The sequence below is a fragment of the Ziziphus jujuba genome, chromosome 3 (assembly GCF_031755915.1).
Source record: "Ziziphus jujuba cultivar Dongzao chromosome 3, ASM3175591v1".
Lineage (NCBI taxonomy): Eukaryota > Viridiplantae > Streptophyta > Magnoliopsida > Rosales > Rhamnaceae > Ziziphus > Ziziphus jujuba.
In genome coordinates this window covers 20,919,801-20,937,869 of record NC_083381.1, presented here as the reverse complement: position 1 = coordinate 20,937,869, position 18,069 = coordinate 20,919,801, and the positions used below count along the sequence as shown (strand labels likewise).

The 18,069-nt window shown below is 34.1% G+C and overlaps 1 protein-coding gene and 1 long non-coding RNA gene across 2 annotated transcripts in view; both read right to left on the bottom strand.

Annotated features, from left to right (window-relative positions):
- Positions 1 to 7,176: 7,176 nt before the first annotated feature.
- LOC132803292 (uncharacterized) lies at positions 7,177 to 9,451 on the bottom strand. The gene is made up of 3 exons (XR_009638366.1): positions 8,770 to 9,451; positions 7,649 to 7,723; positions 7,177 to 7,528 (listed from the first exon to the last, which is right to left on the bottom strand). It is a non-coding gene; the product is annotated as an uncharacterized LOC132803292 (long non-coding RNA).
- A 5,586-nt stretch (positions 9,452 to 15,037) lies between these two features.
- The window catches only part of LOC125423236 (disease resistance-like protein DSC2), a 29,945-nt gene continuing 26,913 nt past the window's right edge, over positions 15,038 to 18,069 (bottom strand). The window contains exons 5-7 of the mRNA XM_060815597.1: positions 16,675 to 17,923; positions 15,934 to 16,544; positions 15,038 to 15,567 (exon numbers count right to left, since the gene is read on the bottom strand). Of these exons, the coding sequence (XP_060671580.1) occupies positions 17,410 to 17,923 (514 nt within the window). The 3' untranslated portion in view covers positions 15,038 to 15,567; positions 15,934 to 16,544; positions 16,675 to 17,409. The remainder of the gene's footprint in view (positions 15,568 to 15,933; positions 16,545 to 16,674; positions 17,924 to 18,069) is intronic.

Sequence of the window (18,069 nt, the reverse complement as noted above, 5' to 3'; positions counted from 1 at the left end):
GTTAGTTGCCATTGCTTCCTTCCACTTCTTCATTTCGTTTGCTTCATTTTGATTTTATTTACCTTTGTAGAGCCGGCATTACTACTATATATATGTATGTATGTATATATCTCTGTTATTCATGCTTGCTGCTCGATTAGAAACCTGGGAGCTAAATATTTGGTTTGCTACTCTTATTCTCCTTTATACTAAATGTACATGTATTCCATTTCTTCTATAGGATAGAGGGCAAATAAGAGAGTCTCACGAGCTTTATAAACTTTTACTTGCTTAAGAGTACCTCTGGTGAAACTCATGTGACTTAAAATTTTATTTCAGTTTTCCAACCAAATGGCTAAGCTCCAATCTCTTGTATAGACAAGCCATTGACCCCTAAAATATTAACTAACGGTGTTGATGTTGCACAGTACACACATCCAAGGAGGCTTAGAACATATGAAATTCCTAAATTGTTAACGAATTTAGACTCGCTGCAAGGAATGCAATTGAAGTAGGTAGTGTCCATTTCCAAACTATGTCTTTAAAACTTTTTAGAGGTCAATTTCTGGTTTAGAATGAAATCCTATTATTCAAATCAGCAAGAGAATGAAGAAAAGAACCTTAAAAAATAATGTAACAAGAATTTCAAGGAAAAAAAAAATAGTTTAAGAAATTCATTCCCTTCATACTTTTATATTAGTGTTTCATGTCTTGAATTTACTTGCTGATCTACATTATCATGTCTTGAATTTACTACTATATATATGTATGTATGTATGTATGAATGTATGTATATATCTCTGTTATTCATGCTTGCTGCTCGATTAGAAACCTGGGGGCTAAATTTTTTGTTTGCTACTCTTATTCTCCTTTATAATAAACGTACATGTATTCCATTTCTTTATATTTTAAAATAAATATTGGAAATGAATGATATTTCCTTTATATTTTAACATAAATATTATTGCTTCATGTAATGTAACTTTTTGGTGATTTCAAGTGGTACTGACACGCAAATAGTAATTTTGTGGGTGTATACAGTAATTTTTGTGGTGTATACAGAAACTCTAAAAATCACATTTTTGTGTATTTTCCTTTTGGAAATTGGTTTAAATTAGTTTGTTGAAATGGAAATAACAACTAATTGATTTCTGTTTTTACAGAAAAATACAGGAATGGCTAGTGGAGATGTGCCTGCTACACAAGTGCCTTTACAGATTCTTGTTTTTCAAGTGCCTCCACCTGCAGGCCATGCAGAAAGACCTGAGAAGCTCGATGGAGCAAATTTTAAGAGGTGGCAACAGAAAATGCTGTTCTACTTGACTACTCTGTGCCTTGCGAGGTTTCTAGTTGAGGACGAACCACCAAGTGATGAAAAGAGTGACAAAGAAACTCTGATGGTGGTGGATGCGTGGAAGAATTCTGATTATTTATGTCGGAATTATGTCCTGAATGGCCTATCTGATGCCTTGTACGGAGTGTATTGTGGCACAAAATCAGTAAAAGAGCTGTAGGAAACTCTGGACCGAAAATACAACACTAAGAATGCAGGGTCCGGAAAGTTTGTGGTAGGCAAATTCTTGGACTATATGATGGTGGATACCAAGCCACTGATGAGTTAAGTACATGAGATGCAAGTGCTCATCCAAAAACTTCTTGCCGAAGGGATGTTCATTAATGAATCCTTTCAAGTTGCTACAATAATTGAGAAGCTCCCTCCTAGTTGGGGAGACTTCATAAATTATCTTAAGCACAAGAGAAAGGAAATGGACATAAAAGCTCTTATTGGAAAGCTTCGAATAGAAGATGACAATAGGAGGTCTGATAGAAGATCAATGAAGGCAGGAATAAAGCCTAATGTTGTAGAGCATGGTAGTAGCTCCAAGAACAAGAAGAAACCTAGAAAGAGTTCCAAGTTAGGGCCTAAAGGAGGCATCTCCAAGAAGGCCAAGTTCCAAGGAAAATGTTTCAATTGTGACAAGATGGGTCACAAAGCGGCGGATTGTAGACTGCCGAAGAGAAAGAGGAACATAGAGACAACAATGATGGAGCACATCACAAAAGAGGTTGATGAAATTGACCTAAGCACTGTTGTCTTTGAGGTGAACCTAGTGGGTTCTAACCTAAGAGAATGGTGGATAGATACAGGTGCAACCCACCATATGTGTGCAGATAGAAGCACGTTCACCTCCTTCGAACCAAAGGAAAATGGGGAGAAGTTGTTCATGGGGAATTCTGCATATTCAGAAATCCAAGGGGAAGGCAAGATTGTCCTGAAGATGACCTCTGGGAAGGATCTGACTTTGAATAATGTACCGTATGTTCCACATATTCGTAAGAATTTGGTGTCTGGATCGTTGCTAAGCAAACATGGTTTTCGCTTAGTGTTTGAGTCAGACAAGGTTATCTTATCCAAGTATGGGATGTTTATAGGAAAGGGCTATGTAGTCAATGGTATGTTCAAATTGAATGTAATGACTGTAATGCCAAAGAATATTAATAATAAAGCTAGTACTTCTTTTGTTTACTTGCTTGAGTCTTCCATTTTATGGCATGGTAGACTAGGTCATGTTAATTATAATTCTCTGTGGAGGTTAATTAACTTGAATCATATTCCCACGTTTGATATTGATACCACACATAAGTGTGAAACTTGTGTAGAGGCAAAATTAACAAGATTATCATATCAAACAACTGAAAGAAATAATGAACCTTTGGATTTAATACATAATGATGTATGTGATTTAAAGTTTGCACCAACTAGAGGTGGTAATAAGTATTTTATCACCTTTATTAATGATAGCACGAAATATTGCTATGTGTACTTGTTTAAGAGCAAGGATGAGGGTATAGAAAAATTTATTGTCTATAAAACGGAAGTGGAAAATCAACTCACCCGAAAAATTAAAATAATCAGAAGTGATCGTGGTGGAGAGTATGTGACTCCATTTGGAGAGTATTATGCTCAACATGACATAATACGTGAAGTTACTCCACCATACTCGCCACAATCAAATGGTGTGGTTGAACGGAAAAATAGAACTTTAAAAGAAATGATGAATGCAATGTTGCTAAGTTCTGGAGTACTTTAGAACTTATGGGGGGAAGCTGTTTTGTTGGTAAACGACCTTTTAAATAAGGTGCCCTAAAAGGACCAAGTAAAGACACCTTATGAATTATGGAAAGGAAGACAACCTTCCTATAACTACTTATGAGTATGGGGGTGTCTAGCTAAAGTTGTAATACCCACTCCGAAGAGAGTGACGATAGGTCCTAAAATAGTTGATTGCATTTTCATAGGATATGTACAAAATAGTAGTGCATATCAGTTTCTCGTGTATAGGTCAGAAATTCCTGATATACACAAGAATACGATTATGGAACCGAGAAATGCATCATTTTTCGAACATATTTTTCCTTATAAAGTGGAAGAAGGACCGAGTTCGTCGAAATGAACTTATGATACTATCGATGAAGATAATCATGATAGTGATCAAGAATAAGAAACTGATGTTGAGATGAAGGTTGCACTTAGACATAGCAAGAGAGTAAGAATGGAAAAATCCTATGGTCCGGATTTTCTTACATATATGCTAGAAAGTGAACCTCAAAGCTTCCAAGAGACTATAAATTCTCCTGAAGGGAATTTAAGGAAAAAAAGCTATGAACCGTGAGATAGATTCTATTTTACAAAATCACACTTGGGAGTTAGTAAATCTTCCTCCAGGTTGTAAACCTTTAGGTTACAAATGGATTTTTAAAAGGAAGATGAAAGCAGATGGAACTATAGACAAATAGAAGGCAATGCTTGTAATTAAAGGATACAAGCAACAAGAAGGTCTTGATTACTTTGACACTTATTCTCCAGTAACGAGAATAAATTCTATAAGGATGGTACTAGTGATTTCTGCATTGCGGGATCTAGAAGTACATCAAATGGATGTGAAAACAGAATTTCTTAATGGAGATCTAGATGAAGAGATCTACATGGAACAACCCGAGAGTTTCTCCGCTCCAGGACAAGAAAAGAAAGTCTGTAGATTGGTGAAGTCCTTATATGGACTTAAACAAGCTCCAAAGCAATGGCATCAAAAATTTGATAATGCCATGCTAAGTGATGGATTTAAGATAAATGAGTGTGATAAGTGTATCTATGCAAAGGATACAGAGAATGGATATATCATTCTTTGTTTGTATGTAGATGACATACTCATTGTGGGTAGTGACGACCATATGATCCGAACTAAGAAAGCCATGTTAAATTCTAAATTTGATATGAAGGACATGGAACTTGCTGATGTAATTTTAGGAATAAAAATCACAAGGACTTCGAATAGAATCATTCTTATCAAACGCATTATGTGGATAAAATATTGGCTAAGTTTAGTAAAGACGATACTGATATAGCCAGAACACCCATAGATGTGAGTTTACACTTATCCAAGAATAAAGGAGATAGTGTATCTCAAGTCGAGTATGCAAGGGTGATTGGAAGTCTGATGTATTTAATGAATTGTACAAGACCAGACTAAGCCTACGCTATAAGTAGACTAAATAGATACACGAGTAATCCAAATGATGATCATTGGAAAGGAATCGTTAGAGTATTAAGATACTTACGATATACTCATGAATATGGACTGCCCTATACAAGATATCCGTCTGTATTAGAAGGATACAGTGATGCAAATTGGATATCAGATATCAAGGATTCAAAATCCACTAGCAGCTATATTTCTACATTAGCAGGTGCAGCCGTAATATGGAAATCCTCTAAACAGACAGTAATAGCTCGATACACGATGGAATCTGAATTCATCGCATTAGATAAATGTGGTGAATAAGCCGAATGGCTACGCCAATTTTTGGAAGACATTTCAAGGTGACCTAAACTTGTGCCTGCAATAAGTATACATTGCGATAGTCAATCTGGTATTGGCAGGGCATAAAATATTAGGTATAATAGAAAGTCTAGACATATTCATCGTAGATATAATTCTATGAGACAATTAATCTCAACTAGAGCTATCTCGATAGACTATGTAAAGTCAAAAGATAACATTGCGGATCCGCTAACCAAATAGTTAAATAGAGAATTAGTTGAAAAATCATCGAGAGGAATGGGAATAAATCCCATGAGCAAAGTTGATACGATGGAAACCCAACCTAGTTGACTGGAGAAACCAAGATCTAGGTTCAATAGGACAACGCAATTGTAAAGACTAGTATGTTTCATGGTGGGGGGTTAATCATCTACCCATTCCTGTGACGAAACAGTGATAGAAAGAGGTTAAGCATAAAGTATGCTTTTAATGATTCCTATAAGTGTGTGTACAGTAATCTTTGCATAGTAATGCTGATTACATTGGAAAGGAATCACCTATGTGAGAGAGAAGAGTGGCCGCTTCAAAGGAGAATTATTAAGGGCACAATTCTTTAAAAACTCTTGCAGAACCAGGCAGGTGTTCAAGGCTAAAATGAACATAATAGTGAGAACTGAAGTATACCAGGAAGGATTCTGTGTGAACTATGTTATCATTTACACAAACGACCAAATGGTTTAGGGATATCGCATCTACCATTAGTCAGTAAAGAAGATATAGCCTCACAAGGGAAGGTTCAAAGAGTAACATCTATCTATCCTATTCAGGTTTCAACTGCAGAGCTTTACCGCCAGAGTCTTGCATAGTAGTCAAATCATTCATGTGGGGAATTGTAACGTTTGCAACATTTTTTTGATTTTGAATGATTTTGAATTAATGGACTTTAATGGGCCTTTATGTGCATTATTTGTGGCCTTTTAACTTTCAAAATGAGGGTTTTAACTTGATGGATGAATTTTTGCTAAAAAACAAGTTTTTGGAATAAGAATTCCCAATGAGAGAATCAATTTGGAAAGAAGAAAAAGAGAAAAATTAGTTTTCTACACATTTTTTAGTTAGTGAGTGTGGTAAAAATCAGGTACTCTGAAAGTTTGAGGGAAATCCAGGTGGTGTTTTGTCTGAGATTTCGAATCCGTTGTATCCTGGGAGACTGCCGTCGGAAAACACCAGCACCGGTGGGACAGAAATAGTCTTAAGGACACTGTGGTACCACACAAGCTTCGGACCAATATTTCAACAAGCAGATCAAATCTAGAAAAATACAGGTTCCCAATCTTTATTTATTTATTTATTTATTTTTTATTTGATCATTTTTCTGTATTTTTATTTGTATCTTCATTCCACATATATATTCATATATTATGTATATTTTTAATAACAGTTCAATGGTGAAATATTAGTTTGCTTAACAATTCTTATGGTCTATCTTCAAGTTATCATTTGGACAGGCTCACAAATATTTGAATTTATGTTCCTGCACTCAATAAATTTCTAATAAGTCAGAAGATAAAAAAGCTCTTCATGAACTTGTACTAGACCAGTGACTTAACGTAGTATGGCAACATTGTTCTTCGAATCAGATCCTTCCTCGATCTGCAAAGTTGGTTCCACCACAACTGTACTCCTTCATGTGAGGCTGCAATGAAGCTAGCTGCAGGTAGTATTTGTACATCTTTGCCAATCACTTGTGTGACATATAATATGTAATATTTATGTTTAGGTCCATTCAAATTTTCTTCCTGTTATTTTCGTTTTCGTCATTTGTTTCTAGTTGCTTTTGTTTTTCATTTTATTATAATTGTCTCCTTCTGCAACATTAGTGGACTTGGACTTAAAAGTTTTGATGATGATTTATTTTTCCTTTTTCCTTTTCAGCATGCAGCTTATGTTGCAGAGGAGCATAAATTATGTGTGAAGGGAGCTTATGTTGCATAGGAGCAGAAATTAAGTGCAACTTATGCGGTCTTTAGTGATAGTTAATTGTTCATTTAACAAAGTTTTCATTCAAATCAAGAAATAGTTATCATAGTGTACTGATGTATGTTATCATCTTGGAACTTCTAATCTTGTTATAAGTTACTTCTTTATTTTAGTATCTCTGTCCTTTTATCTTCAATTTATTGGCAGCAAGCATTTTTTTGTACAACCTTTAATGGGAACTATTGTGCTAATAATTGATTAATTTGTTCTTGGTGTCAATTTGATATAGTTTTACTTATTGATACTTTTGGTGTTATTTATAGGCATGCCAACAATGATTTTTTGTTGGTTATAACAGTACACATCTTTTGGTTAAAAAAAAAAAAAGGGGAAAAACAAAAAGAATACGATTGGAAAAGAATTTATAGAACTTAACTTTTAGTAATTTGTTCACAACACAAACATCCAAGTTACACTTTCAAAGGTAGTGAGCTACAACAGGAACCTATACATTCATTTGGCAACATTTGTCAACATTAACTTTTCTGGTACATTTAAAACGAGTTCATGGTACAATTCAACAACAAACTTGCTTCAACAGTCACATTGTCACTAGTATGAAGGCTAAAGCTTGCAATGAGCTCAAGCACCGGATGGTTCATAGCACCTTTTCTCCAAATCAATCAATCTGCACTTCAAAATGGTCTACATCATAGCTTATGGATTTTGCTCCGAAGGATTGAAACCTGGAAAAGAAGATAGAATTTTTACTGTCAGTTCAGTAGTCAGCCAATGAAGCATTTAAAAACTTCCCACCTTTTCAAGCATGTAAATAGAACTGTTCCTATCAAGATTTGGAAACTCACCATTCTATAAGTGTCAGCTTGCACAAACACTGGCATAAGAGCCATCTGCTTCTTTAAGCATGACCTGCCATTGCCCTGGAAAATTTTGAACAAGAAATTATGTAGTATGACAATACATAAATTAAGCAAATTCTAATATATTCAAATAAACAGGTCAAAAATATAAGGGACAGATCAATCATGATATGAGGGGTTAGGCAAATGCAATCCATATCATAACTGCCCCACGACTCTCTCTCTCTCTCTCAATTTTATTTAAGGATGAGATGCCCCACGACCTAGCATTTTGCAAGAAAATAAAATCGTACATACACTAGTTCAAGAATTACATATTCCACACCAGTTCAAACAGCTCTCATCAAAAAGTACATAAACAGATAAAACCAAACAGGTACAGTTTCAAACGCATTTATTTGGTCGAGAAACTCAATCCTACATCTATAAATAAAACACCATCAAACAACTGGGGCTAAGCAATCACTTCCACAATGATAATTTTCAAGAACACTATGAGCACTGCTCAGCCACCATTAACTGAAGAACAGCTAAAAAGTTGAAGCTTCTTTCATAGTAATATGAGTAATTCAGAACTCAAATCAAGCACAAAGATTTGCAAATATGTAAAGAAATACTGCTCAAACACAGTTACAGAAGTTGATGACATATTTATCTAAAATAAACAGAAACAAATAAATTTAAATTCCTGGAAATTAGTGGAAGACTAGTCTCACATTTTGTCTTCCTGAGTAACATCTTTATGATAAGAAAACCTAATCGCTTCTTCTACGATAAACTCTTAACCATTAAAATTGATCTTCAATTCCTTTATTTAGACCCCATATTAGTCATAGAGGATCCCAAACATCTAGGAGGAATTGATTTTGGAAGCAGAATTAATGCAATACTTAACTGCTTTTATTGGGAAGAGCTACATCTACTTAACTTGAACATTTTACTAATGACTCTTTAGGTAACAATATTTTTTAAACCAAACAAAAAAAAAAATCTTCATATAACAGAGGGATTAGATTAACAACCAATAACAAGATAATTACACATATGCACATGTGATAATGCAGGGTAATGCAGATAGAAAAAACTAATAACAATAATAATATTACCTGACACCAGCGTCACCAACTATACCAATTGCCATTCCAGCCGCAAGCCCAGCAAGACCACAAGCAAGCCCAGAAAAGAGATGTGCATAGCCATCAAAAAGGTAATATGATTTGGCTTTAGGGTTAATACCAGTACTGATAATGAATACATTTGAAACAGGAACCTATAAAAATCATCAATGAAAGCATGCAACCCACACCAAAAGGCTACAATTATGTGAACCACATCAGCAATATAAAGGGAATAAAATGCAAATCAATTCACCAAACAGTTCAACATACTTGACACATCATATTGCATAGTTAATTATAACAGACAATTTCAACAAAACATACAGCGAGCTTAATAGGATACATATGGTGCTTCACAAGCATAAGGTAGAATTTACTACGTGATTAGTTTACCAACCGAACATACATATATCTTACTTGACTACATTACTAGGCTAACATTTTAAAGAAAATAAATAATAAAAGTAGAAGGAATATGACCGTCTTAATGTCATATTGGTCGCTCCTCTTAGTATTTTTCTGAATTGCTTCAAGAATATTATTAGATTTCTTCACTTCCAAAGATAAACGACGAACTTCACCAATAAGTACATCAATTTTTTCTAGTTTAGCTTCACCTTCTTTTGCCTAAATGAATCTACCACATCTTTTTTCTTGTGGCAAATAAACATATATAAGCTATAAAAAAGAAAAACACCACCAGCAACCTTTCTACATAAATCAATGAATCTAACCTAGCAATAACAATGACTATCAAGCAATAGCAATAACAACTACTAAATATATATTAGCAAAATTTTCCCTATTCATACGATTTGCTTAACATTCACTTTCAACATTCTCGTACATGCTCATCCTGTCACCCCTCTTTGTTATATATTTCATGCGAAATGAAGATTCTCAGACTATATTGAATATTCTCAGAGCATCCGCAGACATTATCTAACTCTTTTTGAACCTTTTCAATTCAATTAATTATTCCCATACTCTTTCAAAAAATAATAAAACATACAACACATTCTACAATATTATGGTATTGTTTAACCAAACAAATGAATATAACATATTCTTCACAAAAAAAATAAAATAAAATAACAAATAAAAAAAATTTACATGTAACTATCACCTAATTTTCATATATGATGCAGTTGCTTAATTAATACAAAATATGCATATATTATGTTGAGAAGCAAAAGCTTAGTGTATATATATATATATATATATATATGAAAGTAGGTATGAAATTAAAGCAACTTACTACCGTTCAAATCAGCAGAAAACTATAAAAAGCTAGAGGGAGAAATTGTATGTGAAAAATAAATAAATTGAACAAGTCGTATAGTTGTTGATATGGCTATTTATAAAAAATATAACATTCCAAATGTATTCTTTTACTTGGAGAAGGAGATGAATTCTCAAAAAAAAAAAAATTAAAAATAAAAAAAGAAACAGGAATAAAATTGATTAATGGTTAGTGGAGCCCTGTGCAAATATATGCTCATGCAAAATCATTATTTATTGAAACACATTTTTGCCTAACCACTCACTTTTACATTTCCAGTCATTTCTTGACTAGCCCAATTTTATTTATTTATTTTTTTTGTCAAAAATATTTTTTTTATCATCACATTTCCTGAGTGAAACTGATAGTCTTTTTACATATATATATATATATATTTATGCAAATGTTAAAGTTATTTTGTATGTCTAGTATAACATTGGAAGATAAATTGACATATAGAAGTTGCAGAGTTAACCTATATACTCCCGATGGTGGAAGCACTAGAGAATCTGGTGGCCGGTGGAAGTAGCAGAGGAGAATGGCTGGAATAGGTGGGGCTGAACAACTTTCCCGCAAGCTGGAGATCAGTGGCTTGCAACGTCACTGTAATGGTGGAAGTGTGGAAGTAGAGGAAAATGGAAGAGGAAGCTGCAAATGGGAAGGGGAAATGCGGAGGCAAATAGAAGAGGAAGCTACGAAGAGGAAGGGAAAATTTAGCTAAAGATCTCACGAATGGAAAGGGGAAATGCAAAGGCAAATAGAAGAGAAAGCTGCAAAGGGGAAGGAGAAATTTGGCCAAAGATCTCACGAATGGAAAGGGGAAATGCAGAGGCAAATAGAAGAGGAAGCTGCGAAGGGCTCAGGGGAGATTTTGGCCAAAATTCTCACGTGAGAGCAACTTGAAGCTTGGTCATTGATGCTAGGTGTGCAAATCCAAGGGCTCCAATTTTGATCACATGTTTGGTCCGCACTGGAGGCATGCGGTCAGTCCCCATGGTAGACTCTCTGTGTATATATATATATTTTCTGGTTTGTAACATATATTTACAAAATAAGTTTATATAAAAAAGAAGATCAAGCTTAACTCAATATATAACCCTGCAAAAATGCAAATTACGTTTGTTTTAGCGTATAATATTTATAGCCAGAAAAATAAACAAAAGTTTGCTTAGTGTCTAACGAATCCAATTCTATTTCTATCAATGGTTGTAATAGACAAAAAAATAAAAAATAAAAAAAAGGGTCACAATTTATTTTGAAGGGCAGAAAATTTCTAATGGTAAAAAAATTTGAATTTGAAATGCTAACGATAAAATAATTTGAATTTAAATACTTTGATTCCCTTAGGTATATAACCTTTCGGAAAAAAAAAAAAATCTATTATGCCTTTCCTTTTCAATTTATTCAGATCGTCTCCTCCATCGCATGGAGATGAATTTGTTCACCTGTTTTACTTTCCCTAAGAAACCCCATTTAGTTCGTTGTTGATTCAGTTTCAATGCGTCAATAAGATGAAAAACAACAAGAAGAAGATGCGTCAGCAGCTCTGATTTCTGGGACTGGATTTAACTTCAGGGTTGTTTCTCATACACGTCAGTGATCAGTGAAGTCTCTCTCTCTGTATCATTTAAGCTCTAGTAATTCATAGCTCTTGTTGTCTTCCACATCTTTTTTCCATGCCAATTTCCCCTCCTGTGTGATTGAGTGTGTCTACATGTAGCTGTATGTGAGTTGAAATTCTTGTGATTTTTTTTGGTCGTTAGGGTTTTGTGAATCTGAAAATGTTGCTGGTTGATGAGTGAGTGCCTTTTGAATTTAATGGCATTATTGGTTTTTTATTTTTTTTAATGTTTTTTTCATTTGGGGAAATAGGTTTTGATGAAAGTCAGATTTTAGATTCATTTTGGTAATGTTAGCATTTAAATCATAATCAAGACCATATGAGATTGTCAAAAAAGTTTGAAGAAACAAGAAATGACAATATATATATATATATATATATATACACACCAGTATGACATAGATGTATCAGTATGACATAGATGATGGTATGTTGTTTGTGTATAGCATTTTACTATTCCTGTTCTATACGGTCTTATTGTCTGTGCTGTCTGGTGCTTTTAGTCTATTCATAATTTTTGCCGTAAGCTTTCTTCTTTCTCTAAATTTTGGAACCCTTTTTGCTGCTCATTTATTTTTAAATCATTTTCTGAAACCATTGAATGGTATACTCTTTCACGTTAAGCGAGAAATATGCTTCCTTAGGTGGATATTCTGCAGAATCTGTAAGACTTTCCAGAAATGCAGTGGAAACTAATTATATAATCGTTGTGAGCTTGACCAATGTTGTATTGTGTAATTAATGTTTACTCAAACAGGAATCTCTATGATTGATAATTTGCTGGTGTCTTAGCCCTTTGCACAATGATATTGAGTCAAAGAGATTGCAATGAAAAATTCTATAAAGGTTTAATGACTCTTGGAGTTAAATATGTGAGGAAATTACTTCAATGGCTTAAATATCGACACATTGAATATTAAACCTGATCTTGTAATTTCTTTATGTTTGTTTCAGCCCTTTATGAAATTTATGGCATGTTTGACTAATCACAGATTTCATGCAGCTTTTACTCTGGGGAGGAAAGATTACAAGCGAAGTGAGTCTTAAAATTTTTCTCACCAATTGTGTTATGGACCAAATTTACTTCAAGGCAGTACAAGCCTGATGTCTTTTTTTTTTTTTTCTGCATTCATGGATTATTGCAAGGTATGTGTGTTATAACACTTTCTAAAGGTTTCAACAAATATATGGTACCGTTCACATTGCATACTTTTGATTGGAACTTGCACACCGTTTATTTCAACTAGGAATCAACGATTTTCTGGACTACTTTCTCGAGTATTGCTGGGATGATGGGATCATAAATGAGAGACACAGTGTAATTGGAAAATCTTTCAAAAGTCAGCCTTGGGATACAAGAGTAGAATTCACTGGTAGTGTAAAATGCAATGTAGCATAACATAATCTGCTTCTGATCCCTACCTTATTGACCGCAACTCTGTATTTATTATGGCTTTCATTGCTACCCCTCCAGTAGATATTGATGGTATTCATGAACATGTTTCTGGATCTCTGTGGTGGTCCCGCTTATGGGTTCAAATATATACATTCTAAGAAGAAATATTTGAATATCAATCTCATCGATATCATCGATTTTTGGGGCAGAATAGCAGTGAAAGTACAGGCATTAGTAGCATAGCCAAAATGCATTCCTCGTCGTTAGTATGTTTGCTCGTGGTAATTGTGGCCTCCCAGGCAAATCGATGACTGCATCTTTGATGCACTTGCTAGTGCATCTGAGAATTCTTAGGCTTGCAAATGATTTAAAGGGAGTACAAATATATACTTCTTTGCTTAGAATTGATCTCTATTAATTGCATTTCTCTTCTGTTGCTAAATTATGCATAATACTGTTCTCACCTTGTTTTTGACATATAAAGTGGCAATTAGGATTTATCTTTATATTGTCTTTTCCTCCTATTTGAATCTGACATTACATATATGTATATATATATATTTTTTCCTTTTCAATTGCAGGCTGGGGATGATACAATACAGTTGTCTTACAATTACATCAATGACTTTGAGACTAAAAATCAACCTCCTCAAAAGCTTTACACACTTTGTGGTTTTAGTTGGTAGCAAGTAGGACTCATCTTTTTTTTTTGGGGGGGTTTTCAATTGCAGGCTGAGGATGCTCTTATCCAGTTGATTCTTAACCTTGTCAACCTTACATGCTTTGCAATTATAGTTTCTTGACTGTATTTAGAGGAGATCAATCATTAGAACTATCTTAATGGTGTCATTGAGAAGATTAGAGGGACAAGAGAGCAGTGTATGCAAATAGCCATATTCAAACTTGAGCAAGGGGTCCAGATAGAAGATAAAAGGTTATCATTGGTAATCATTATTATTTGAACTGCTCATGAGGACACAAAGTCATAATTGAAAACATTTCTCCTACACCTTGTTCCAACTTCTAACGCTTGAACTTTAACATTCTATCAAATAAATATTAAATACAACAATATAATTTCTTGCAATGAAACAAGTCAAATTAACATATTTTTGAAAATTTTATGTAGCAATAATGTTATTTTGTCTATGAACCTTTGTTTAATTTTCCTTTCATATATATTTTTGAAGAGTATGACACTGATACATCAGTTATAGGCCTTGGTTAGTTTTCTTACTCTTCATAGCAACACACAAATATATAGTTCTTCTAATATGTGGACATATATATAAATGATTTCAGAAAATAAAATAAACTACATGCAACAGATATATGGATATGCAAAATGCCAGGTCAAACTTTAAAGACCATTTAATTCCCTACTTTGAAATATAAAAGGAAAAATGCAACCTCAGCATAAGCAATAAGCACCACAGGAAAAACTAGAACAAATGTATATGTGGCCATTACATTGTATAAGAAAGCATTGAGATGCAACATGTGTTCTCCCAACTCCGTTAAAATAGCCAAAAACAAAAATGACAACAAAAGCAGCACACGAATTTTCTACTTGTACAATAGCATAGATATTACACTCTTGGGAATCCTAAACTAAAACAGGAGCCATCCATGTGTTTGGTCTGCTGAAGTTTTTCTACGAACTTCACAAAATCTGTTCAATGACAAGAAGCAAAACAAAATCATATCAATTTACTGATAAAGCTTTACCACCAGAAACAGAGTAAGAGGGTAGGTTGACAAGAGCATGCATGACTAACCAGATTAATCTAAATAAATCATCCAATTTAAAACTAACTGTCCGCCGTGTTCCAAGATTCTTCTTCTGGAAAACATTATACGAAATAAAGAATAATCAGTGACAGTTCAATATTTGAGAGTGGAATTTTATGACTTCTAAACCATGCAGCTCAAAACATAAAAAAAGAAGCCAAATAAATATACCAATAGAATGTATGATTTTCATTTACTTTCAATTAATTTATCTTCTTGGAGTTTGATGTTAGGATCATCATCCAACCGTCTTTTACTTCCACCCCGCCCATTTAACAATTTAAACCAACACTTTTTGATCTCCCATTTAACATCTTCTTCATCGATAAACACACAGATAGAAACTTAGGTGAAGTTGCTACAAATAGAGGACCACTTTGCCCCAAATGCACGTTCCAAACCAACCCGTTGCACCTAATTAAGACGTGATCTTCATCTTTACTTCCAATATGAGGCAACCAACCACCATCATATTTATAAACACGGTCATCATCACTGTTAATGTAGTTGGTTTTGAAATTTAATTCAAATCGGGTCTCAGCATTTGTAGAACAACTATACACAAAAACAATGTAAAAGATAAAATCAAAGCGGGAGAGGAAGCTGGATATCGATTGAGTTCCCACGATCTATTTTATGGCTGAACCACTCTGGAATCTCATCTCCTGGATACACCGTTTCAATATATGAAATATCCTGTACCACATAGAAAATAAATTAATCAAGTCAGTGCAGAAATGATCCAGTTCATAAACTAGGTAGAGCATATACATATGATAATATTCTATTGGACGATATTGGACAGCTAATTTTGTTGTCTAATTGTCACCTGATTATATATAATGCACTTTATAGAAAACGAATATATATATATATATATATATATATTTATATATGTGTATACTATGTACGGGGAGAGGGAGAGGGAAATATATTAGTATATAATACATACATCCAGATCCTGAGCAATCAAAGTTCTACTGCGATCAGCAATTACTTGGTTGCGTGATTTGCTATCCAATTTTAGATAACGGCTAAAATTATAAATGTAATGTCTTTTACCTTTTACATCTACATCTTGAGCAACCAAAGTTCCCCTGTGATCAGCAATTTCATCGTTGCCTGAATTGCTATCCAATTTTAGACAAAGGCTAAAATTATAAACGTAATGTTTTTCTTCTTTTGCAGTTGGAGTCCTCCAAGTCCAACGTGATATTGTCTCCAGTGAGGTACAACACCCTGCATCAATATGAGATAAACATGGTGGAAGCTCTGGTATTGTTTTCAAACGCGCACAACCAGTTATATTCAAATATCCAAGAGATGAACTTGTACAATCCTCCGGGATTTCTGGAAGCTTTTCCAGCTTTTGGCAATGAGAAAGATCCAGCTCCTTGAGATATTTCATCTTCCAAATGCTTTCCGGTAGACTTGTAATTGCTGTCCAATGCAATTTTAAATCCCTTATACTCAATGGAAGGTTTTCTATGCCATCTTCCAGCTTGTCGCAATCACTCAGATTTAGATACTTAAGCTTGTGGAGACCCCTAAAAAATGAAGGAATTTCAACCAAACTTTTGCAATCTTCAAGATTTATAGCCCCCACCCATGTTTGGTAATTGAATAAGGTGCTCAGAATATTTAAGATCCAACTTCTTTAACTTCAGAGGGACCTGCAACAAACCAAAAAAGAATAAAATAAAATGATTAGATCAGTATATATATATATATACACTTCTAATACAACATATATTAGATTTGTACATAAAAAACTTAATTAAGTTTAGCATATATAACATATACCTGGTCCTCATCCCCTTTTAGCTCCGTTAGTTGGCTCTCAGGCATTACAAGTTCAACAACATTCTCTACCCTGGAATCTGATGGAAAATCTTTAAAAAGGTATGAATCCCACTAAAAATATCTTAGCTCATTAGAATCAAATGATTCAAGACCTTCAGGAGGAAGATATAGAATTTTGCGTGATTCCTTTTTGTTCGGCCTAGACAATCCTAGTTTCCTTAACAGTATGCTTTTCCAACCAAATCCTTTGTCATAGTTTCCTTAGCCTTCCACAGCCTAGTACGATTTCCTGGTGTTCTTTGCTTTCATCACAAACAATAGCCTGACCCATCTGCCGTATTAAAGAATGCATGGACAGTCCATTTTGACCTTCAATTATTAAGCACTTATCAATAAGATCACTTATTTTTTTGGAAGCACCACCTCGACCTATTATGCTTTCAACAAATTCTCTCTCAACTTCACCATGAAAAATAGCATTGCATCTTGGTGTTTGTGTAGCCTTTTTTGTCTTGTTCCCTTGTTTGGTTCACTTTGCAGCTCCTCCAATGCACTTTCCCAATCTTTTATGCTCTTGGATCTAAGAGAAGAACCCGACTTTAAGGGCTAATGGATTACCATCGGTGTAATTTGCTAATTTTTTATGATAATGTAGCATAATCTCTTGCAATATCAGAATTTTGCCTAAAAGCATGCAAGTGGAAGAGTTCAAGAGCTTCAAAATCATTTAAACTCTCAAACCTCATAAACTTGACCAGTCACCATCTTAAGCACCTGCACATCACTAGACGTTACAATAATTCTACTTCCATTACCAAACTTGCACATAGATAATAAGTTGCCAAATTGGTATGTCGCATCATCCAAATCATCCAAGACAATAAGGACCTTTGTACGTCGGAGTCTGTCTTGAATACTTGGCCATTCCATGCTTGGATTGTGTTTTTCGTTTAACAATTCAAAAACAAGTCTCTCTCTCAAATTAAATTCTTCTCTGACATTGCAAAGAAAGCAACGCCTTTCAAAATAATGGCCTAACCTTTGAAATACAGTCATAGCAAGGGTTGTCCTTCCAATACCATAAAGACCAATAGGACGAACACCCATTGAGCCACCTAATAATCGTTCAATTTTTTGTATACGAAATTCAATTCTGTCAAAGCCCAGGGGGGAATAATACGTTGATAAACTTGTAAACAATTTCATCAAGACATCTCCAACAATTTGACCAATTAACTTGTATTCGTCCCTATCAAATTAATAAGAAATCATCAAATACAATTATTAGAAACAGAGTATCGTTTTTTTTTTTTTTTTTTTTGGGTAAATGGGGGCAAAAGAAACAGAGGATCATTGATATAAATTTAGGTGTATATTTAAAAGAAATAAATAATT